The 22081-nt window shown below is 34.9% G+C and overlaps 2 protein-coding genes across 2 annotated transcripts; both read left to right on the plus strand.

The window, feature by feature from the left end:
- The first annotated feature begins 10987 nt into the window (after positions 1-10987).
- LOC137721860 (auxin efflux carrier component 5-like) lies at positions 10988-13344 on the plus strand. The gene is made up of 5 exons (XM_068460886.1): positions 10988-11673; positions 11812-11897; positions 12008-12165; positions 13012-13088; positions 13251-13344. The coding sequence occupies exons 1-5, from the start codon at positions 10988-10990 to the stop codon at positions 13321-13323; spliced, it is 1080 nt and encodes a 359-aa protein (XP_068316987.1). The 3' UTR covers positions 13324-13344.
- A 5019-nt stretch (positions 13345-18363) lies between these two features.
- On the plus strand, positions 18364-22077 carry LOC137722315 (uncharacterized). The gene is made up of 13 exons (XM_068461282.1): positions 18364-18743; positions 19242-19367; positions 19543-19602; positions 19690-19785; positions 19913-20023; positions 20139-20257; positions 20352-20453; positions 20582-20698; positions 20820-20888; positions 20994-21060; positions 21189-21242; positions 21349-21522; positions 21624-22077. The coding sequence occupies exons 1-13, from the start codon at positions 18729-18731 to the stop codon at positions 21717-21719; spliced, it is 1206 nt and encodes a 401-aa protein (XP_068317383.1). The 5' UTR covers positions 18364-18728; the 3' UTR covers positions 21720-22077.
- Positions 22078-22081: the final 4 nt, after the last annotated feature.

Consider the following 22081-nt stretch of genomic DNA (forward strand, 5'->3'; position numbering starts at 1 on the left):
GATCCGTTTAAATAAATAAAAACATTCGTATCATTGTTTTAGTATAATAATGTTTTAGATGACGGTAAAATCGTTTCATATAAACTAATTTTTTTATTAATTATTATTCGATTTTGTGAAATGATGTAGGTAGATTATATTGTGGCCGATTTGTTAATAGTAATGGGACCATAGTATCAACATCTAATTAAAAATCTTGTTTCAATAACATGACATAATCACATAAATTTTTTCGGAATTTCGATTCAATCATAGTGACATAGCACCAATCACTAAAAGCTGTCAACGGTTGACTTCATCATTATATTTTACATTGTTTTCAGATTTGACCAAAAAAAAACATTTTTCTTTCATGTTCCATGAAAACAGATTATGTTTTCTTGAATGCAAATAAGTGTTTTATTGTATCATAATTTGAGATTAAAGGAGTGTGGTGCTGAGGTAGATTATATTTATTCTTTTAAAATAAAAGGGAACTGGCTGGTGGTTTTGGCACGGGGGTAAAAAAAACTCACAGAGACATTTTAGCTTCTTTTGACCACCATCGTAAGATTCAGATAGCACTAAGAGTCAAATTCAAGACGTACCATGTAGAAAATGAGCCTAAAATTCCCCCAACCAACCACTAAGCCACTTCAAAAGTTAACAAATCACATTACATTGACAGACGTGAGCTAGGAAATTTTTTGCTGTATAAATGGGTAGTTTCAATAAACAAATGTTTGACAAAAAAAAAAAAAAAATTATTGGGCCATGAGACCAAACCCAAAATGTGGACTTCTACTTTATATATAATCATCGAAAAGTGGGCTACTACCAAACCCAATTTGTATGTTTCAGTTTGAGGAGTGAGCCCATAAAAAGCAACAGAAAGTCGAACCACTGAGTTTTTTTAGGATAATTGCTGAGAGTGTTTTTAGGATAAATGCTGAAATTTTCTGTAGACTCTTAGTTACTTCATACTTTAACGATAATTTTTATGCCACAGTTTATAGAAAATCCTATTTTTGAGATAATCTTTTAAGCAGTTCTCTTTTTCTACTGCACATCAAATACAAAAAGAGTTGTTAGATCTCATTGGATCAAAACAATTTAATGACTCTTATTATGATATGTAATTTAAATTTTTAATGTGTATTTCATCGTTAAACCACTCGCAGTTAGATCATCGCGTACCCCCAAAATCTGTTGATGTGGGGTCAAAAACTTCCATGTTCATGTTTTAAGCTTAAAAAACTAACCCAGATTAACCCAAAATTATTACGCATACAATCATCAAACTTAAGTACCAAGAAGGATGAACCTGACCAATCTTGCAATTCGAAGCTCCCATTTTATCACGACCAATCTAGGAAGATTACATTTTTGCATCATTTTGTGTAGTAGACTTCTTTAAATAAAAGCAAAAAACCTACTTGTATTTTTACGTCTGATCTACATATTACGGTATACAAAGTGTAGATCATGTGATAAAATAAGAGCTTATTGAGATTTATTCTTAGGGCATATAACAGAGCAACGTAGCAAGATTCAGATATGCCATTCAGCTATAATAATAGCTAGGTGAAGAGATTAGATGCCTAATTCTCTTAAGAAGAAAAAAGTTGTAATATGCCAAGTTCCATGCATCTTCATCAAGACTGCCTCAGGAGTTTGTTCTGATGGCTACAACTGTAGCACCCACCACTCTTGTTCTTTTTCCAATCAACAAAACAATAGCCAGTCATAGAACATCAATATTAAAATTTACAACAAAAGCACACACACGTTACTAAATATATAAAAATGTGCATAATTCTCGATGCATGGTTGTAAATATAAATATCATAGATTATATTCTGCTACATGTCATATCTCATGTCACAGAGGCTGCCGCTTGTCGTCTTAAGAACCACACAGATGTTTTTGGCATTTGTTCCTTGGACTAGTGTTCCATTCTTGCACTGCATGCACTTCATTTTGTCCTTAATATTTAATTCAAAAGAAATTTTTAGAGAGAACAGAAAAAAAAAAAAAAAAAAAAAAAGGAGCTAGAAGAAGACTAGAGAAATAAGCATGCGCAGACAGAGGGGAATGAGAACAATATGCATTCACAGTGCTCAAGCGATAATTAGTTAATAACTAAACACATCGTTAATTATTCGTCTGCATTTCTATTTAATAATGTGGTTTCATGATTCAAATTGTTTATTTTTAAGTTTTAGCCATCGTTCAAAAATTATTCTTATAAAATTCACTTAAATCTAAAGTCTTTTAACTTTTATTTATTATTGTTATTATTTTATTATTTATCGGCAAGATTGTGTTCATCTATTTATAATTTTACGGTTAAATAACTAAACGGTTTCTGATTTGATTCAAACTTTAACAAAAACGTCGACCTTTCAATGATAATTTGAAAAAATGATTGATTCATATTATAAGAAATATTATGGCGTGAATCTATATAAGTAGTTAATTGGCGCAGTGTTAAATTATCAACTTTATCATTTGATCACTTTTATAATTGACCCTATTATAAAAGAATCAATTTTAGTCCACATGTTGCTGAAGTGGCAAGCAATGCATGCATGTATATGAAATAAAATAAAAAAATTGAATCAATGGGTGCATATATTGACACACCTCAGACCGAGATCAGGGCATGCTGGCCGTAACGTGGAAATGACGTAACCATGTGCACTGTACGGAAGCTAATAAATAATAGTAAAAGTACAAATAAATAAAAATCAGCTATACACAAAGTAATAACATACATGTGCAAGCGTAAGTGTGAAAAACAAAGTTCAGAGCACAGAAGACCTAGTGCAGTCCGGGAGAAACAACACTAAATAAACACACCCAAAGGTGGTCCTACACTGGTGATAATCTGTCAGATAAGCCGGGAAAATCCTCTAGGGAGCCACCAAAAGCGCTAGCCAAACTAGAACCTGGAGGGGCGCAAAACAGAAAGCGTGAGTGGGCAAAAACAAAGCTTTTCAAAAACCATTTCATAACAAAGTTCTAACCCCTCGCCGTAAAACCTGTATACTTCCCAGAAAATAGAATATACATATATATAATAACCATGCTCAAAAATATGCCATGCCAAATGCCTCGAAATAAAATGCAAGTACTCAGGTAATGCCAAACAATGTCATGTAATCTGTCAGCTGGAGTCACCTAACGTGACCTGTACGGCTGAATCTAGAGCTCAAATCTCCAACTCACTAACTATACCTGTACACGAGTCGGAACCATCTAAAGTGGTCCGTACGACAAGACTGGGTGTATAATAAGTACGCTCAAGTGCTACGATCACGTGAAGACTGGGCAAATAATCGCGGGTCACCTACGAGTCGGAACCACCTAAGTGGTCTGTACGACAGGACTGTGCACCTAACTTGGATCCAAGATGAGCGTGTGGTGCGGGAGGTGAACATCACGTGAAGGACTGTGCCCAACTCTGGGCGGGAGCACTAACACCGGAGGTGCAGGTTATGAGCTCTCTATGCATCTCAAATCACTATTGAACATAAACATGAACCATAACTCACCTGGCACTTATCTGTGCGTCCGCAGCACCAACACACACACACACACACACACACACACACATATATATATATATACACACACAACTAATAATGCATAATTAAATGGGCAAACATAAAGCATGGCACATAAACGTATAAATATTTCATTTCACTTTATGGGAAAAACATAAGTATATAGGTATATACGGAAAACCAAAAGCTCACTCACTGGTATGTAGAAGGGTCGTAACCCCCTTGCCTCGAGTGACCGCGCTCGTCCTCGGGATAGGTCTCACCTATATGCGAAACAACTATAAAAACGTAAATTTTAAAGCAAATAACCAACATTACAAAATAACTTCTCATACAATGCTCAAATGGGGTGTATGAATATACCAACGTGATCTACTCAACCTCACGAACATCCCCATATTTTTAAAATAATTTTCCGACGCCGCATGCGCCCCCACGCACCGCCCACGCTCAGGCGCATGCCTGGCACATTGACGGCGTTAGTTAACGCCGTCAGAAATATTCCGTTAAATCTAACTGATTCCGTTAACGCCGTTATGAATATTCCATCCAAACTGACGGAATATTCCGTCATCTTCTCCAGCCAACCTCCGGCGCTGTCACCAACGCCGGAAAACCGGGAAAAATTCAAAACTTCGTATCTCACTCGTTTTTCAACCAAATTTCACAAAATTGGTACCAAAATGAAGCTTACAACAAGAGGAACAAATCCATACCACTTTCAAGCACTAAAACCCACGGAATCTCGCCAGGAAAACACCACCAACTCCTGCCAAACCTGCAACTCACGATCCCGACGTCCAAAACCTTCAAACGAACCACCCCGAGCCTCCTAAGGACCTCACCAAGCTTCCTACAAGCTTGAAATTCCCAAAAACACAAGAATTAACGTGTGCATGAACAGTGACCAAAATCGGGAATCTCGAGTTCGACGTGAAAACGAAGGTATCCTTACCTGAAATGGGTATGGTTGAACTCCTAAGGACCTCACGAGCACAACTGTGTAATTTGTTTCCTCGATCTGTGAAGATTTCAAGGATTTTGGGTGTCGTCCGTAAGAAAATGATAGGAAAGGGAGAGAGAAAGGGGCTCGGGACAGGGCAGAGAGAGAGGGGAAATGAGTGTGGTGTGTGTGTGGTCCAAAATCAGCCAAACAAAACCCAAAAACAACCACACAACGAAACAACCATACTAGGGGCAAAACCGTCATTTCATCTCTACGGTACGAAAAGTCCGGGACGGGCTGTCACATATGTAGCTCCATGTAATAGATGGTTTGGTTTAATTATTATCCTTCTTGAGTGGACTAGTTTTGCTGACCAATTTGCGTTGGTCACGTGTTAGTCTTCAAAATACGTGAGGGGCTATGTAAGAATGTGAGGACAAAGGTCCAATTTGGCGAGGGACCAAATTATGTAAAACCTTATAAAAGATTGAGTTACTTCTTATATAATTAATTAGTTTTATGATGAAATTTTAATTTTTTTCATTTTAATTTATTGTCTGCTGTATTTGGTTTTTGGTTGATTTGAACTTGAGAATATATAAATGTCACCCATGGTCCACCCACCAGTCCTTATATATAAAGATATTTCATGCAACTACTGCTTGAACAAAAACATGAAGCTCCTTAAACGTGTGGTGATCGATTGTTCATATCTTATATCACGTTAGGGTTATGTATATGAATAATATTTTTTCACCGAGGAGTGAGCATAAAAGAATCGAAGTCACCTCGTGATGTTAAGTTTCACCCTGATTTGTTAACATCTACATATGCTTAGGTCAAAGGTGCATGCGCACTTGATATTCTGTGCCTTAAATGCGATGGCAAACAACTAAAGCTAGCCCCTCTTTTTTAGACACTTATAATGCAGACTTGAGCTTACTTAATCAAATTATTTAGAGCAGTGTGTTTTTTTTTTTTTTGGCATTCAAGTTTAAATTCTTTTCTTATGAGAAATTTATGTGGGTATCAGAAACACAAGTTGCGTTGTGTCTCATTTTACATGTAATAACAATGGTAGACGACATGGTTGATATATTCCACTTTTGCTTTATACTTAAAAAAAAATATATATCCAAGTAGTGTTACAATTTGAGTGAAATAGTAGTGTCATGTGACCATGTTCCAAATAAACCAAAAATTTGCTCTCTTAGTTAGTTTAGATAAGTTTGGTGCATTGTACTGCATTAACTCTTAATTTTTATATTAACTCTGTATTTTTTTTTTTTTGTCAAAAAGGTAGAGAACATTCATAAAATAAAGTCTAGATGGTAAAATTACATCGTACTAGCCCTAGAAAGGATTGAAGCATACAAAAAGAAGACGTCACTTATGCAAACAAAGCATAAGTAAAGGTTCTTCCCTGCAACAATTAGAAATGGTACATAAATAAAAAGGCATAAAATGATTTTAACCCAAAAACAGATTCTCCACATGAGCTTAAACAGTAGAGACTCAAAGGTGGCTAATAGAGAAAACCATAGAAGCCTAAATGAGAAATGACCTGCTGCAGCTGCCAGGAAACCGGAGAAACATACTTATATGAATATACGATGACAAAGCAAATCACTAAGTAGACATTCTATTGACTTAGTAATTAGTGGGTGGTTTTTGAAAGTAAATGTGTTCTATTATGGAAGCCCTTACAATTGACAAAGACAACTTGTGCACTTCTTCTAGAAGCAAGGCGATGTTGCATTTGCGGTTGTGAGATCAAAGAAATGAATGAACAAAGACCAATGGATAGAAAAACAACAGAGAACCCAAAAGGTAGAAATTAAACCATTTGCTTAATTTCTGCGGACCATACTTTTCTCTGAGTTTTTATGGTATTAACCCTATATATATTTATGTACAAGACAAACGGCAAAATGTCGAAATGATAGTAGCAAGTATCCTACCATCCAATAGAAAAGGCAGAAACCCTACAACTCAGCCAAGTAGCTCCACCATTAGAAATCAATGCTTGCCCAGATGCGCATATTATTACATGTCCCATCAAAACCCCGGAGGAAGCAGAGAATATATGTGTAGTCAGTGGTGTTTGCATTCGTACACACATATCAAACGTAAAGTTGGCTATAACTATCGACCATGAATATTGATGCATGGATCAGGAAGGGAATCCGAACTTGATGTAGAAGGGAAGCATATGGTTCGATGATCCTATCCAACTTGATTAAGTCAGGCCTGCGCTCTAATCAATTAGTGGATTTCACTAATTAATTTGCTAAGCTATTGGGGAAAAAACAGATGATCGAGTTTATGCCAGACATGTTTTAATACTTTGGAAAATACACAGAACTTATTCCATATACTGATCGAGGGCATATAATGGACCACTGTCGCAAAAATAGTCATCTGGTTCGATCGAATTCTCAGATAATAATCATAGCTGGCATCTATTTATCTATTGGACTTTATATGACATTACAAGGTGCAAATTGTAGTATACCGTCGTCGCCTAAAACAATGTGTGCACAAATCGGCTTCTGAATTCTACAAGCAGGCTAGCATGAAGTAACATTAGTAAGAACATTAATCTATTTAATAAATTTAGAAAACCCAATTTGCAAAGGTGGGTGGAATTATTGCTGGACCTCGTTCCTTATTCGATATAGAAAGAAAAAAATTGCTGACCATGTATAACCCATTGGTGATAGCAACTTTACAATTTCAGGCACTCACTCTTGCAAGAAAACTAATGTCACTATATCTCCAAGAATGAAGAATCCACCGCATGTATGGAATCATATACACCCACCATAACCCATTTCGTATGGCATTCCACATAACATAACTATTAATTAATACTTTCTTCATTCTCAAAAAGAAGGAAAGTTCTCATTTTTCTCTGCGTACGATTATTTTATGGTTCAAGCGTCGACATAATTTGAATTATTCATTCTCTTTATCATCATTTAATATCATTTCTAGAAAAATTCCTTTAATTTAGAGATCGTTTTGAAATCCATATGTGTCGAACAAATCGATAGTTATGGTAACAAGTAGCATCCTCACTATAAACTGTCAATTTCTTTAGTTCATACGATTGACTAAATAATCTTCAAATCGAATGAATTTTTCTAAAATGATATTTAGATGCTGATGATAAAGAGAATAAATGATTTCTATCATAACATTTATACGGTAATTAAATAATGTCACGTTGAATGGGAAGAAGTTTATTGATCTTTTAGGATAAGAGAAGTATTATCCATAGCTGGAGCTAATTTAACAGTTGCTCTAAGAAAGGTTTTTCCTTACCAATTGCTAATACGGTCTAATGATATTTATCTTCACTTTAAAATAAGAAGTTTCAAACTCGACTCACATAGATAACAATGACGTATTATATTTATATTGAGTTCAATACTCGATTAATAATTTAGAGCATACCCCACGTTTCTCTCTCTAGCGTACATAATATGCTACAAAGCTTACCCCGGCCCAATATCAGCGTATACGATATGCTAAAAGGCCTGCCACAATTTATAAGAATCTTCGTCAAAGTCAAAATCAAATGTCTCTCATTTTCTTTTCTCAAATAATGAGGTAAAATTAGGGGCACATCAATTAGGGGACCTGGTTGGTTCCAAGGTCACTCGGAAGCACTGTTTTAAAAAATTCTCATCCAGCGTCGGGTCATCATCTTGATCTGTTTTTAGACGTTTAAAAATTAAGAAAGTCGTTTAGATTTACTTAGACGTCTATCTAGCCCGTTTAGGCATCCGCCTAGCCCACCTAAATCCACATATGAGTTCTGACTCTCACTTAAACAGAAAATCAATAACTTTCATTTTGCATTTTAATTTTTCAATAAAATATAATAAACTTGTTGAATACTTGAATGAACATCATTATCTGTTTCTTCACCATGTTTTCAATATGGTCTAATACTTTATAATTTATATGTCATTTTATTGGAATTAGGTATCCTAATACAATTATGTGTGTTTTTAAGTATAAATAGGCACGTTTTTATACAACATATAATAAATCTATTTAAATCCGCCTAGTCCACCTAGGCTCCCACCTAATTGTGTAGGCGTTAGGCCCCAACCTGTCGCCCGACCAATGTCTAACGTCTTTAAAAACCTTGCTCAGAAGCTTGGATAGTTGGCTGGGAAAACTTTCGAGGACCACCCAAGTCGTGATGGAGGAGAAGAGTCGCAGCTGCACAATGTTCTAGCTTTGTGCAAACCAAAAGGAGAGAAGAAGACGACTAATTTCTTTTCAAAAGGCATGCTAAGACTATCTCCAAAGGAGATGTCAAATTCTAAGTGTAATGTCATGTAATCAAATTTGAAGGTATTAGCAAACTCCAAACAATATGTGAATCCTATGGATTCACATATGAGTTTTTATATGTCAAATTTGACATATGAGAACATCTCTAAAGAAGATGTCAAAAAATAAAAGTTAAATGTTAATTTGATGGCTGAAGTGGCAATGTTAGATTTTCTTTTTTTCAAATCCATATGTTTTTTTGTTATAAATGATATTTGTAGGACTCATTTTAAAAAGAAATCAATTAAAATAAATTTTCAAGATCTATAATTGGTGCATTCATAGGACCCACACAATAAAATAATTTAAAATTATTTGATATCACATTTTCTCATATATCACATTTGACATATGAAAACTCATATGTCTATTCACATAGGATTGACATATCGGTTGGAACTTGATCCTGCCTTCAAATTTGCTTACATGACATTTCACTTTGGATTTGACATCTCCTTTGGATTTGACATCTCCTTTGGAGATGGTATGAGAAAGGTGATGTCAAATAATTTTTAATTATTTTATTGTGTAGGTCTTATTAATGCACTAATTATAGATTTTGAAATTTTATTTTAATTGATTTCATTTTAAAATTGGTCATACAAATATCATTTATAACAAAAAAAATATTGGTTGGAAAAGACAAAATCTAACATTATCATATTAGCCATCAAATTAACATTTGACAGTTATAATTTGATATCTCTATTAAATTCTAGTAGACTTGACTAAGCTGGTCATAGGAAGGCAATAATATTTTCTACAAATAAGACAAAACCCTTGTTGTTATAACATGACTTTAAGGGGACCATATATTATATAGAAAAGCTTATAAATTTACTAGCAAATAGCATACATTTTGTGTGTGTATGTGTAAACAATTTATCTTAATAAATGCATTTTTTTAATATTAAATAATTACAGTTTTGTCCTCCTTTTTGCCAACAGTGTGTATCAAAAGTTAGGGCAAAATAGGAAAAAAAAAGGGGGAAAAAGTTGAAAATGAGGGTTTTCTTAATAACAGTATTAGCAGAGAGCACACATTTTGTGTGTGTGTGTGAACAATTTCTCTTAATAAGTGCATATTTTTTTAATATTATATAATTACTGTTTTGTCCTTCTTATGTAAATATTGTGTATAAAAAATGAGGGTAAAAATAGAAAAATATGATTGTCATTATCTAAAAAAAAAAGGTAACAAAGAAAAAATAAGGATATGATTGTTATTTTGTCAAAAAGGTATAAAATTACTATTTTACCCTTCCTTTTTGTCAATAGTGTCTATAAAAAATAGGGCAAAATAAGAAAACGGTAAGCATCGATGTATTGTTGAGAAAACCACCCTAGGCCGCGCGGAGGCTGATAACCTCGCCATTTTTTAATTAAAAAAAAAAAAGGCAAAAGGGCTCGACTTTCATAGAATGTCTACCCCACCCAAATTAACCCCCAAATTCCCGCCCCACCCAACCGAAGGCCGCCGTCAACAGCACAGCACCATTCTCTTCCCCGGTCTTCACGTCCTTATCAGCACAGCACCATTCTCTTCCCCGGTCTCTTCCCCGGTCTTCACGTACTCATCAGCACAGCACCATTCTCTTCCCCGGTCTTCACGTACACATCACACTTCAAGATCAACTTGATATATATATTTTATACATATTGAGAAATGACTTTTTTCAATTGCAAGAGACTAGTAATCTTGCAAAAAAGTGATGGAAAAGGATTACGTCGAATTGTTGTTGTACAAAGATTATGAATAATGTTTCAATGTTATTATTTTTTTCTTTTTTAGCTTTAATATTGCGATCATCCAATGATAAAATCTTGAATCCGTTACTGATTACAACATTGTTTAATTTATTTGTCATTAGCTTAATTACAGTGCTTGTTACGTCATCTTTGCAATATCATCAATCTCTCTCTTAAAAGATAAAAGGAATAAAAAAGAAAAAAAAAAAAAGAACAAAGTTGGCTTTCCCCTGCATGCATATATATATAAGTACAATCAAGTTCATGAATATTGTCAAGCTAATTAACCATTCACAGTAGCAGTACATCATATTCTTCATTTCTTCCATTCTTGCCAGTAGTGCTACAATCTATTGTGCTAGGTTGCCCAAATATATTTTATTAACACACTAAGATGATTGGGTGGGAAGATGTTTACAAGGTTGTGGTGGCCACCGTTCCACTCTATGTTGCCCTAATTTTAGGGTACGGCTCAGTAAGGTGGTGGCACATATTTACTACCGAGCAGTGTGGCGCGATCAACCGCTTCGTTTGTTTCTTTACTCTCCCACTCTTCACGTTCGACTTCACTGCACATGTGGATCCTTACAAATGGAACTACCGCTTCATCGGCGCCGACTTCATCTCCAAGCTCATAATCGTGGTGGTGCTAGCACTTTGGGCCAAGTGCAGCAGCAAAGGAAGCTACAGTTGGTCCATCACAAGCTTCTCTTTGTGCACGTTAACTAATTCCCTAGTGGTTGGTGTGCCCTTGATTAAAGCCATGTATGGTTCGTCATCCGTTGATCTTGTTGTTCAAGCATCGGTCGTGCAGGCCATCGTATGGCTCACCATTCTTTTGTTCGTCTTGGAATTTCGACGTACGGGGTCGATAGACATAGTTTCAAGTCGTACTAATGTCGGCCCTCGAGTTCAATCGGTTGATCCACAAGGGAATGATGTAGAAGCCATGGAGGAGATAACAATAAGTACTAGGCCTTCCTTTTGGTATTTGATGAAGGCTGTGTGGGTGAAACTTGGGATGAATCCCAACTCCTATGCAGTTTTTATTGGTATTGCTTGGGCTTTGATAGCAAGCAGGTACTGAATATATGCATATATCTATATAATATGCAAGAAAAGATTTATTAATTATATTTGAGTATTGATCAACTAAATATCTTACGTTTTTTCATATATGTCTCTGTAAATTAATTAATAAATTTATGGGTGCTGCAGGTGGCATATTGAGTTGCCAAGCATCATGGAAGGATCTGTTTTAATCATGTCAAAAGCTGGTACAGGCACTGCTATGTTTAGCATGGGTGAGTGATCACTAATTAATCACATATATATATATGCTAATTAATGCTAATGCTAATGAATATATCTGTACGGTAACGTTTTAACTATATATCATGTATGCAACGTGCAGGTATCTTCATGGCACTGCAGGAAAAATTTGTAGCCTGTGGGACGAGCCTAACAATAATTGGGATGGTTCTGAGGTTTATTGCAGGACCGGCAGCCATGGCGATTGGCTCTATTGCGGTGGGTCTGCATGGTGATGTTTTACGTGTTGCTATCATTCAGGTAGTTTACTTGCCAATTTATATATCTTAGAAAGTTAAATGATGAATCAAGCATGCATGGCCTATAAAATTAGAGTATATATGTATATTTAATAGTGGTTGCACGTCATATATATATCGTACGTGGAATAACATAGAGGTTGTTCCAATGAGCTGCCCAGCAAATTAAGTGGCCCATTTCTTCTCCGCTAACACCCTACCCTAATATTCTTTTTTACTTACATAACAAATTTTGAGAAAAATGAACTTCCGTTTTAAGGAATTGTGTTGGGAAATGTTAACCATATATTTTCTTTTTCCATACATCATTTTTAATTTTAACCATCAGATTGAATTAATCAAACGCAAATAACAAATAAGATTAAATATAAATGTGTACATATGAGGAGAAAAATTTTGTGTGTTTTCATTTCCTATAATATTCCTTCTCTAAAACAGATTGGACAACACCACATGGTTCTTTTCACGAATGGTATTAACTTTTTGTGGCCAAACTACATACAAATTAAACAAATTCAAATTAATTAGTACCGCACTGAAGGTTAGCTCACTAATTTTAAACTTTAAATGAATTTTGAAATAAGAATGTCCGCATATCTCCCTTTAACAATTTGCGCAAGCAACAATACATATTTTTGCATGATGACTTTATCTTTCAGATGGTAAATGTTACACTTCGATAATAGTGTTTCACATTACTTGTGTTTGCGGCATTCATAAAAAACATTCTCTTTTTCTACGTGATAATTTTATTTTTCAGATGATAAATGTTTTCAATTATTATTTTTGGATCAAATGATAAATGTTCGATTAGATGACTTATCATCATTTATATACAATATTGCAGGCAGCAGTGCCACAGTCCATTACGTCCTTCATATATGCCAAAGAGTATGGACTCCATGCAGAAGTGCTCAGTACAGCGTACGCATGCACCTCTTTATATTTACAAATCTCAAATTTATGCATACTTTAAATATGAAAAATATCAACGAGATTACTTGGATAATTCGCAGCAATAATATTTCAAATAAATTTCAATTTTATAGATATTCTTCTAACTTTTATATTTTGTGTTGCATGCAGGGTAATATTTGGCATGTTGGTCTCCCTTCCAGTGTTGATCGCTTACTATGCAGTTCTAGGATTTGTGCATTGACGACCATCTCTCTCAGCTATATAGATATAGATATACGTTTCAATGAATTTATAGAGGGGAAAGGATTGCTGCCTTGCTGCTCCTCTCTCCTTTGTTTTTTGTTTTAGTTTTTTTTGCTTTAATTTGATTTTCCATATCATGGTCTAAAACTGTTGGGACTAACATTAAATTAGTCTTAAAATTGCCAAAACTTGTAATCTAATAATTAACATTATCATGCATCCTAATTTAAAGAGGTTTTAATTAGGGTTCAGCCTTGTGGTTCACTCTCCCAAGAAACCGCTTTCTCTAAATTTTTTCTCTTCTCCAACTTTATTTCTACTCCAAATTCGAAACATTTCATTGCCATTTATCTATATAATGTGCAAAAACTTTATTTCAGATAAATTCAAACAAGAAGCTTCCAATCATTTGCAAAATATGAAAGTTGTAAAAAGTGAGTAAATCAAGCACTCAAGCCATCAATGGCGGAGCTAGAAATCAAGGTTAGGAGGGGCCTCAAGGCCATATGAAGAAATTAGACAAAATGTATTATAATTGAGAGGTAAAAATTGAAGGTTCTTCTTTTGTATTTGAATGTTAAATTTGGATCAAAAGAGATTAACTGAGTCACGAAAAAAATAACTTGAGATTATAAGCACTGATCTTGTATGCAAGTTTTGCTAAACAAATATTACTAGAAAATGGTGAACCGACTATGGAAGACTCATTGATATAGGCTTTAGTTTCATAACAAAACGGTAACACACTATTTTTTGTCAAATAAAAGAAACAAAAGCACAGACACCAAAACTACAAGCTAGTGAACGTAAACAAAAGCATAATAATAATAATAATAATAATAATAATAATAATAATAATAATAATAATAATAATAATAATAATAAACTAACTAAAAGTCCTTAAAAACTTTAGTTTTAATCAAAATAACAAAATAAAGGTGTGAGGGAATAGTATCAGAAGTGACTTTTCAGATTAAAAATATCCGCAACGTTAAAAGTGAACAGTATCAGAAATGTTTTATTAAAACTTCCTAAAAAAAAAAAAAAAAAAAAAAGAAAGAATTTTCAAGATAGACTCGAGTCTATCCTGGTCTTTACGTGGTTTCATCACTGTGGGCCATGATTAAGTGATAGATTGATAGAGTGGAATCATTGTGGCTGAACTGGATTGTCCAAGGTCAATATAATTCGGCTCGAACGATAAAAACACACAGTGGTGACGATGATGATGATGATAGATGCATAAAGAATTCAATTAACCATTTAATAGTTTGAATTGACATATTAACATAGTGATGAACATAGAAAAGGATATATTAATTGACAGTTGGCATGAAAAAGAAATAAAGAGGCTGTCTTGAAAAACCAGTTTGTGAGATATTTCTGTCCAGATTTCGGGTCAATGTTCATTGGGCTCGTCAAGGAATGCTTTTCTTTTTTCCTTTTTTTTTTACCTTTTATCTTTATATATATTAGCATTTGCTTGTATACTTTGTATATATGAACACAATTTTTTAAAAAATGATAAGAAGAGAGGGAGAGAAAGAGAGAGAACGTAAGGGGATTGAGAGGTTTTTGTTTTTTTTAATTTTTTTAATTTTTTAATTTATTTTTAATATTAGATGTATTTTAACATCACCTATAGGTGAGGTTTCAATAAAAAACAGTAAAATTTGGACCTGTGAAATTACATTATTGCCCATTGTTTTATTTTATTTTGGTGATAGAAGACTAATTTATCTTTTCACCCTCTTTTGGTTGACAAAGAGAGTTTCATTAATGAGTAGAGATTAGTAGATACATACATATATATATATATATAATTTTTTTTTCTTTTCCTTTTACAGGTACTAGCCTTTCTACACGCGTCTTGCGTGTGTGAAAGGCATTTTCTACATCACAGCGCGCTACGTACGGCATACATAATTCTTTTTTTCGTTCCACAATTCTGCACGCATAAAGAGATCTTTACAAAAACTTCAAAAAGCATACAAAATTTTGTTTGAAAAAGCTTGGCTACGGTTCCCGATGTCATAACATCAATTTATATTTTTCGTAATCCCATTTAAAGTTGTCAAAGTCTATTCTACCAATTTAAGGTTGTCAAGGTTGTTGACTGAAGTCACCTGGGGAATAAAAAAAAACTAACTAGATTTTGTAAGACAAGTATCAGTACACTGTAATATCAATCACATTGATTTTTGTTTTGTTTAGTGAAATGAATAAGTCAAACAAAAACATTAGAGTTGGAAGTCCATACTCACTACGAAACCCACCAAATGACCTTACAAATATGAAATGTTGGCTAATTCTACAGATTTCCAATATGCCTTTGTGCTTGTTGACTTCTGAGGATGTTGATCCACATAGATGTTTAGAAATTCACCATTTATGATAAACAAACACATGGATACCTGAAAAACATCAAAGGAACAAACACAGATTCAACAATTGAGCACTAATTGAAGAAGAAATTGAACCGGTTAGAGAGAATCACCATTCTTCAACCGAATTGCTGATGTCTGCCTTGCTTTTTCTTTGTACTCTTTGTTTGGCTCTTTTATAACTTCAATCATTGAACATCCTCCTAATCCATAAAAGCAAGATTTTTTTACTTAAAAAACAAAAACAAACGCTTATAATTCGGAGTAGTAACCTGGAGAAAACAGACAGTGTCTTAAGTGTTGTTCTAAAATAAATGACAAATACTTAATTTTTGTACGTATTTAACTCTTTTACACGTAGTAGTAATTGGCAGGAAATGTATAACTTAAAATGAAGAGTATTCACAATGAAGAAGTAAGGATGATTGTCTAGCTTGAGGAATATATGAGTACCAAAGAGAAAACAGAGCAATAAAGACACATTTAAGCTTAGTACCTTTGAGGAATATGAGTCGATGAGTGCCTAATAAACATACAGGCTGGAAAATTATTTACTAAATAAGAACATGTCGGGGTCGCATTGAGTGGAAAATTAATTAGTAAATAAGAGTAAGTTGGGCTGAGAGTAAATAAGAGTCGCCTGGGCAGTTCATAATCATGTCGAATAAAAAGTATCTATTGTTGTCCCTCAGTGCAGCCAAATTGCAACACTATTCCAAAAAACACATCCGAAATTTAGAAACCCCAATTTTATTTATGCAATGAAAAATTTAAAAAAAAAAAAAAAGTAAATTACCACTGGAATTCTTTATGGAGAGAGCGAGTCTGAGTCTTCGGAGGATGCGATCGTAGTGGGAGAAGGGGCGGCCGAAGGCGACAAAAACGACGGCATTAGAGGTGGAGTGGGGAGGCTGAGAGAGAGTGCTTGAGAATGTGGTGGAGGGCGAAAGCGGCGCTGGTGTCGACGCAGTCTTTGAGGTGCACAACACCCTGGAGGGAATAGCCGGTTAATTGTGGGAGGTAACTGAGAAAGTGGGGGATTAATACGGTTGAGAATGATGAACACCATGTTTATTTTTTTCACTCACGTCTCTTTTTTTTCCTTTTTTCAGTTTTTTAAATAATTTGTTGTTTTTATTCCAAATTTTCTATTTTTTTGTGACAAAATTGCCCTTGTAAATTTGTTTCTATTATTTTCATTCAGTTTTGGATTTTTTTGTTTAAAGGGCTTTTTAGTCCAATTATTTTTGGTGAAGCCTTGAGACACCAAACTTGACTTCTGGCTTTCTAATATTAGAGATTAGAGATTAGAGATTAGAGATATGCAATATGTTCATCTTTTTTATTGGCTACTATTATTTCCCTTTTAAGTCGTTGAATTGAAATTCTAACGATAAAGAAAAAAAGGATTCAAAGATGCCATTTTAAAAGGAAAACTCATTTAATCCTAAATTTCTGCTTATCCATTATTTAGTATTGAGTAATGAGGTTGATGACCTCTAATATAAACTATTTATTATCCCACAATCGACACCAAACTATTTAAGTTTATTCAAGGTTTTAGAAGGTGCTAGGTGTTAGTCGAGCAGTGGATAATGGTCTATCGACTAGGTAGGGCCTAGGTGGGCACCCATACCCTTTTTAATTAATTTTGTTATATAATATATAAATAATTGTTTACTTATATTTAAAAAAACATAATTGTATTGTGTTACAAAAATTATAAAACAAAATGACATAGAATATAAAGTATTAGAACATATTAAAACCATGTGGAACAAACATGCATTAAGTGTTCATCCAAGTTTTAATCTGAGCAGTAACTAGCCGCCTAGCGCCTAAGTGGTATTAAGTGAATTTTTTTAGAACAACATGTCTATTCAATCAAACAATCGGAAATAAATAAGTCGCTTCTTTATAAACTATTTGTTATTCCACAACCGAAAACAAGCTATTTGAGCTTATAGTGATCCACTCCCTTACTCATTTTTCCATATTAAAATAGAATGATGTCAATCGGTATCAAAAGTTTGGTGTGCACTAAATGTTATAACTAATATATCATGATACAACAGAAAAATAAATATAATTATTTTACTAGTGATACAATGTAAAATACAACCTAAAAAGGGGCCTACCAATATATGCAATTATAGTTTTAAAGAAAATAAATAAAACCCATGAACGTGACATCACATCATGCTAGAACACATCATGCTAGAAGCAAAATGCCAAATTTAAAAATCTTTGGTAATCTCTTTATCAAGTTGGTGTCTTGTTACACTTAATTATTGTTACTTTTTTTATTTATGATTACGTAATCAAAAACGCTTTTTATTTGTCAAATTTTTTTCACATTTCTATGGACATTTTCAAATGGGTAATGTTAATGAGACTAAATTTAGAAGCAAAATTTTAAAAACTAAAGAACATGAAAGTAGATGATTGATTTTTTACTCCAACGTTGATAAACGTACTTATTTTTATTGGTAATACATCATTTAACTTGCAAATTTAATATTTCTAATATTACTGTAATAATTCTGGTCGTAGTCGTACCAAGAGACTAGCAAAGATCGTGAGAGTAGTGCTTCCCCACTATTATTTATTTAATTTTGTTTAAATAATATTGCGCGTGTTATTCGGGTGCCCGTTAACAAACATCCTGTCTCTCGCTCTCTCTGTGTCTAGAGAGTCAAGGCTCTTCCTTTTCTTCGTGCCTCAATATGTTTGACAAATCTACGTCGTGATGATTGGTGAATGGTAGTCACCCAATCCGAACCCGAATCCGAATCCGAATGCTGATGCTTCTGCTTCTTGTTTCTTCTGGGTTCCTGTGATCAATCGCTCCTTCCTCCATCATCCTGCTTTCTGCAACACATTTTCCGTCCCCTGTAAAAACTGCGAACGAGAAAGAACAAAAAACCCAGAAAACGGAGCTGAGCATTCATATTTCTTCATCGAAAACAAGAGCCCCAGGACGCAAAGAAAGAACAGAAATCGGGTTGTTGCATGGAAGATGAAGTCCTCCTCTGTAAGCACGGATCACCTGTTCGTCTTTCACTCCCTTAATACTGATATTGTAATTTGTAATTGGTAATTGGTAGTGAACATATTGATTATAAAGACAGATACTTGTATGCTTTTCTTGTTTTTATTGGGATTTTTGGGGCTGTTAGATATATCGAATTCATCGTTCCTTGTTCGAATTCCTCTGCACATATTTTCCTGACCATTGGATTTGGAGCTACCGAGCATAATTGAATAGCGGTTGGTTAAGAAATATGATGAGGATGCATGCTTTCTTGTACATAATTGATCATCACTTCTGTTTCTTCAATGAATTTTGTAATTATTAGTTTAATTTATGATTAGCGGTCAGAAAGTAACAATAAGTAGGTAATTAGGACATTTGTTCTAATTTCTTTGCAGATAACTTGGTTACAAATTGTATTTTTTTTTACCTCTTTTTCCAGCCATCTAAATTGTTTTGACATGTTTTCTCCAATTTTTCGTTGCCTTCTCCTGTCAGGTTACTTTTCGTGCAGATTCGAGAAGCGGAAAATCGTGTTTTTGTAGTATTCTCCCGGCAGCTTCTCTGCTGTGTATATTATTTGTCATAGTGAGTGCATACATATCATCATCAGATTACAAAGAGGTATGTATGTATGCGTGTACGTATATCAACTTTTAGTCCCGAATCCAATCTGTATTTTCTGTGTGAACTCCGATATCTAAGCTTATAAATTATCAGTTTTACCGGCCTGAACATTGGAATTGAAAGTTGAGTTGGTGTTGACATAATCGCTTCAATTTTGCGTTCTATTGCACAGGATTCATCGTCATTTTGGAAAGTCACAAACAATTTGCAAACTCTAAAATACAAATGCAAGGTTTGTTTATCATTCAGGTTCCATACATCTTTCCTATCAAATGAGTTGTTGTGATTTATTACTTATAACTTCTTGTATCTGTTTTAGAATCAAGATAAGCCTTACGGAAGTGAGCCACTTCCTCGAGGTATTGTTGCCAAGACTTCTAATCTGGAAATGCAGCCGTTGTGGCATGCTAAAAAGGTAAGGTTTTTGGAAACGGAAGCTCCTGAATCATTCACCTGATGATTCTGTAACTTTGCATCCTGCTGCTCCAATTGGAAGTGCTGCAGGCTTATCTAAATTTTTAACTGTTACACTGTTTGCCCAGAAACCTTCGTTTAAATTGTTGGAGAAGAAAGATGCAAATTCTTCATCCAGTTTGTTTGCCATGGCCGTTGGGATAAAGCAAAAAGATCTTGTTAGTAAAATGGTCAAAAAGGTATGTCCTATAAAACAATGCTCACAAAGGTAGTCCAAATTAAGTGCTGCTGATAATTCTTTTTCATTGTTCATAGCTCTTTACAAGTAATTGCTTTTCGCTCACCATGTTTCAGTTTCTGTCAAGTGGTTTCGTTGTGATGCTCTTCCATTATGATGGCATCGTCGATCAATGGAAGGAATTTCAATGGAGTGACCAAGTCATTCATATATCTGCAGTCAATCAAACTAAATGGTAACTAATTGGTCTTACTCTTTATCTTTGCATGCCTGAAACCAGTTAAGTCAAAGCTGCAGTATTGAAATGTGATCTTCTGGTTGATGCCTAGGTGGTTTGCGAAGCGCTTCTTGCATCCTGACATAGTTGCCGAATATAGTTACATTTTCCTCTGGGATGAGGACCTCGGAGTTGACAATTTCCACCCCCAACGGTATGTACATTGTTGGCCGGCTGCATCTCTTTTCTCAACCTTGTACATTATACCGACATTAAAACTTGGAAGCTACTTACTGGTTCTTAATCCCATTTTGTCAACTTGTTATTTAACACTACTGTTAGGTACGTATCCATTGTTCAAAAGGAAGGGCTTGAGATATCACAACCTGCACTGGATTATTCCAAATCAGAGGTGCATCATCAAATTACTGTGCGTTTGAGAGGATCGGTAGCACACAGGTCTCTTATAACTGCTAAATGATGAACTCCCTTGAGGCATATTGTTGAATGTTGACATATGAGTTAATTTCAAGAACCCTTAATTTCAAACAACTTGATATAGTTCATGTTGTATCTGCAGAAGGACTTACAAGTCAAGTAACAATGGGAAAGGTTGTCACGACAGCAATACAGCTCCTCCTTGCACTGGGTAAAAACTGTGTTTCCATTTGATTGCTCAAGACAATTCCATTGGTAATTTAGTATTGTAGTTGCAGAAGTCGTCCACTAAAATAATGCAATGCATTTTCTGCAGTTGGATAGAAGTGATGGCTCCTGTTTTCTCTCGAGCTGCCTGGCGCTGCGTATGGTATATGATCCAGGTGGGTGTGTTAACTTATTTCTATTGTCCTGCCTCCTGGAACTCAACTCAAATACCTATTTTTCTCTTCGCGTGAGAGTAGAGTCAATGGCGGCTTAATTTGCGCCGGTTTGATTATGTTAATTGCAGAATGACTTGATTCATGCTTGGGGACTAGATATGCAGATTGGCTATTGCGCACAGGCAAGTTCTTATACTTCCTTTGCCCCGATCTTCTGCTGTTTGCGGAACAAACAGACCCGCATTCTTTCTGTGTTTGATTTTGAATGTATATGTAATGTTGTAATAGGGGGATCGAACTAAAAAAGTTGGGGTTGTGGATGCCGAGTACATAATCCATTACGGCCGCCCTACACTGGGGGGATCCTCAGATGATCAAAGTGATCAGGTGACGAAGGATAAAATTCGTTGGCAGGAATCGTCACCATCATCAAAATCCACAAGAAAGGGCCACAGAGCTGATGTAAGTCTCTTGACGGTTGGCACGATAGTATTGTATTTAACGTATAGTCTTCATTGGATTGATTAAACGGTTTTCGTTTCTTCATGTTGTTAATGTTGCAGGTGAGGCGGGAATCGTACAACGAAATGAAAGTGTTCAGAAGGAAATGGGAACGAGCCATCAAGAATGATAAATGTTGGATCGATCCCTACAGGTAGCCAGTAATTGGTTAGTGCTTGAGCGCTCCTATCCTATATATGAATATCGACATCCATCGTCCTTCATTTGGAGGAAGCTCAGAGCGCAGAAGATGGTTTAAAATTTGGAGGATCATTATCCAAAGCAAGGTTTTAAGTCCCCCGAAATTTTCCTTTTTTTACATAGTTGACACGTAAATGTGAACATAGATAGAAACCAACTCCACTTTATACTTGAGAGAGGCTTGGCTGGCCGGCCTCCTGTATATTGATGACATCTCCTTCTCTTGATGCTGATGATCTTGTTGTACTAGCACCGTCCGATTGAGCTTACAACGTTGCCTAGAGATGGCTTGTGGTTTAATTGAAGGTTCCTTCTGTCA

This window comes from Pyrus communis, chromosome 17 (assembly GCF_963583255.1).
Source record: "Pyrus communis chromosome 17, drPyrComm1.1, whole genome shotgun sequence".
NCBI classification, from domain to species: Eukaryota; Viridiplantae; Streptophyta; class Magnoliopsida; order Rosales; family Rosaceae; genus Pyrus; species Pyrus communis.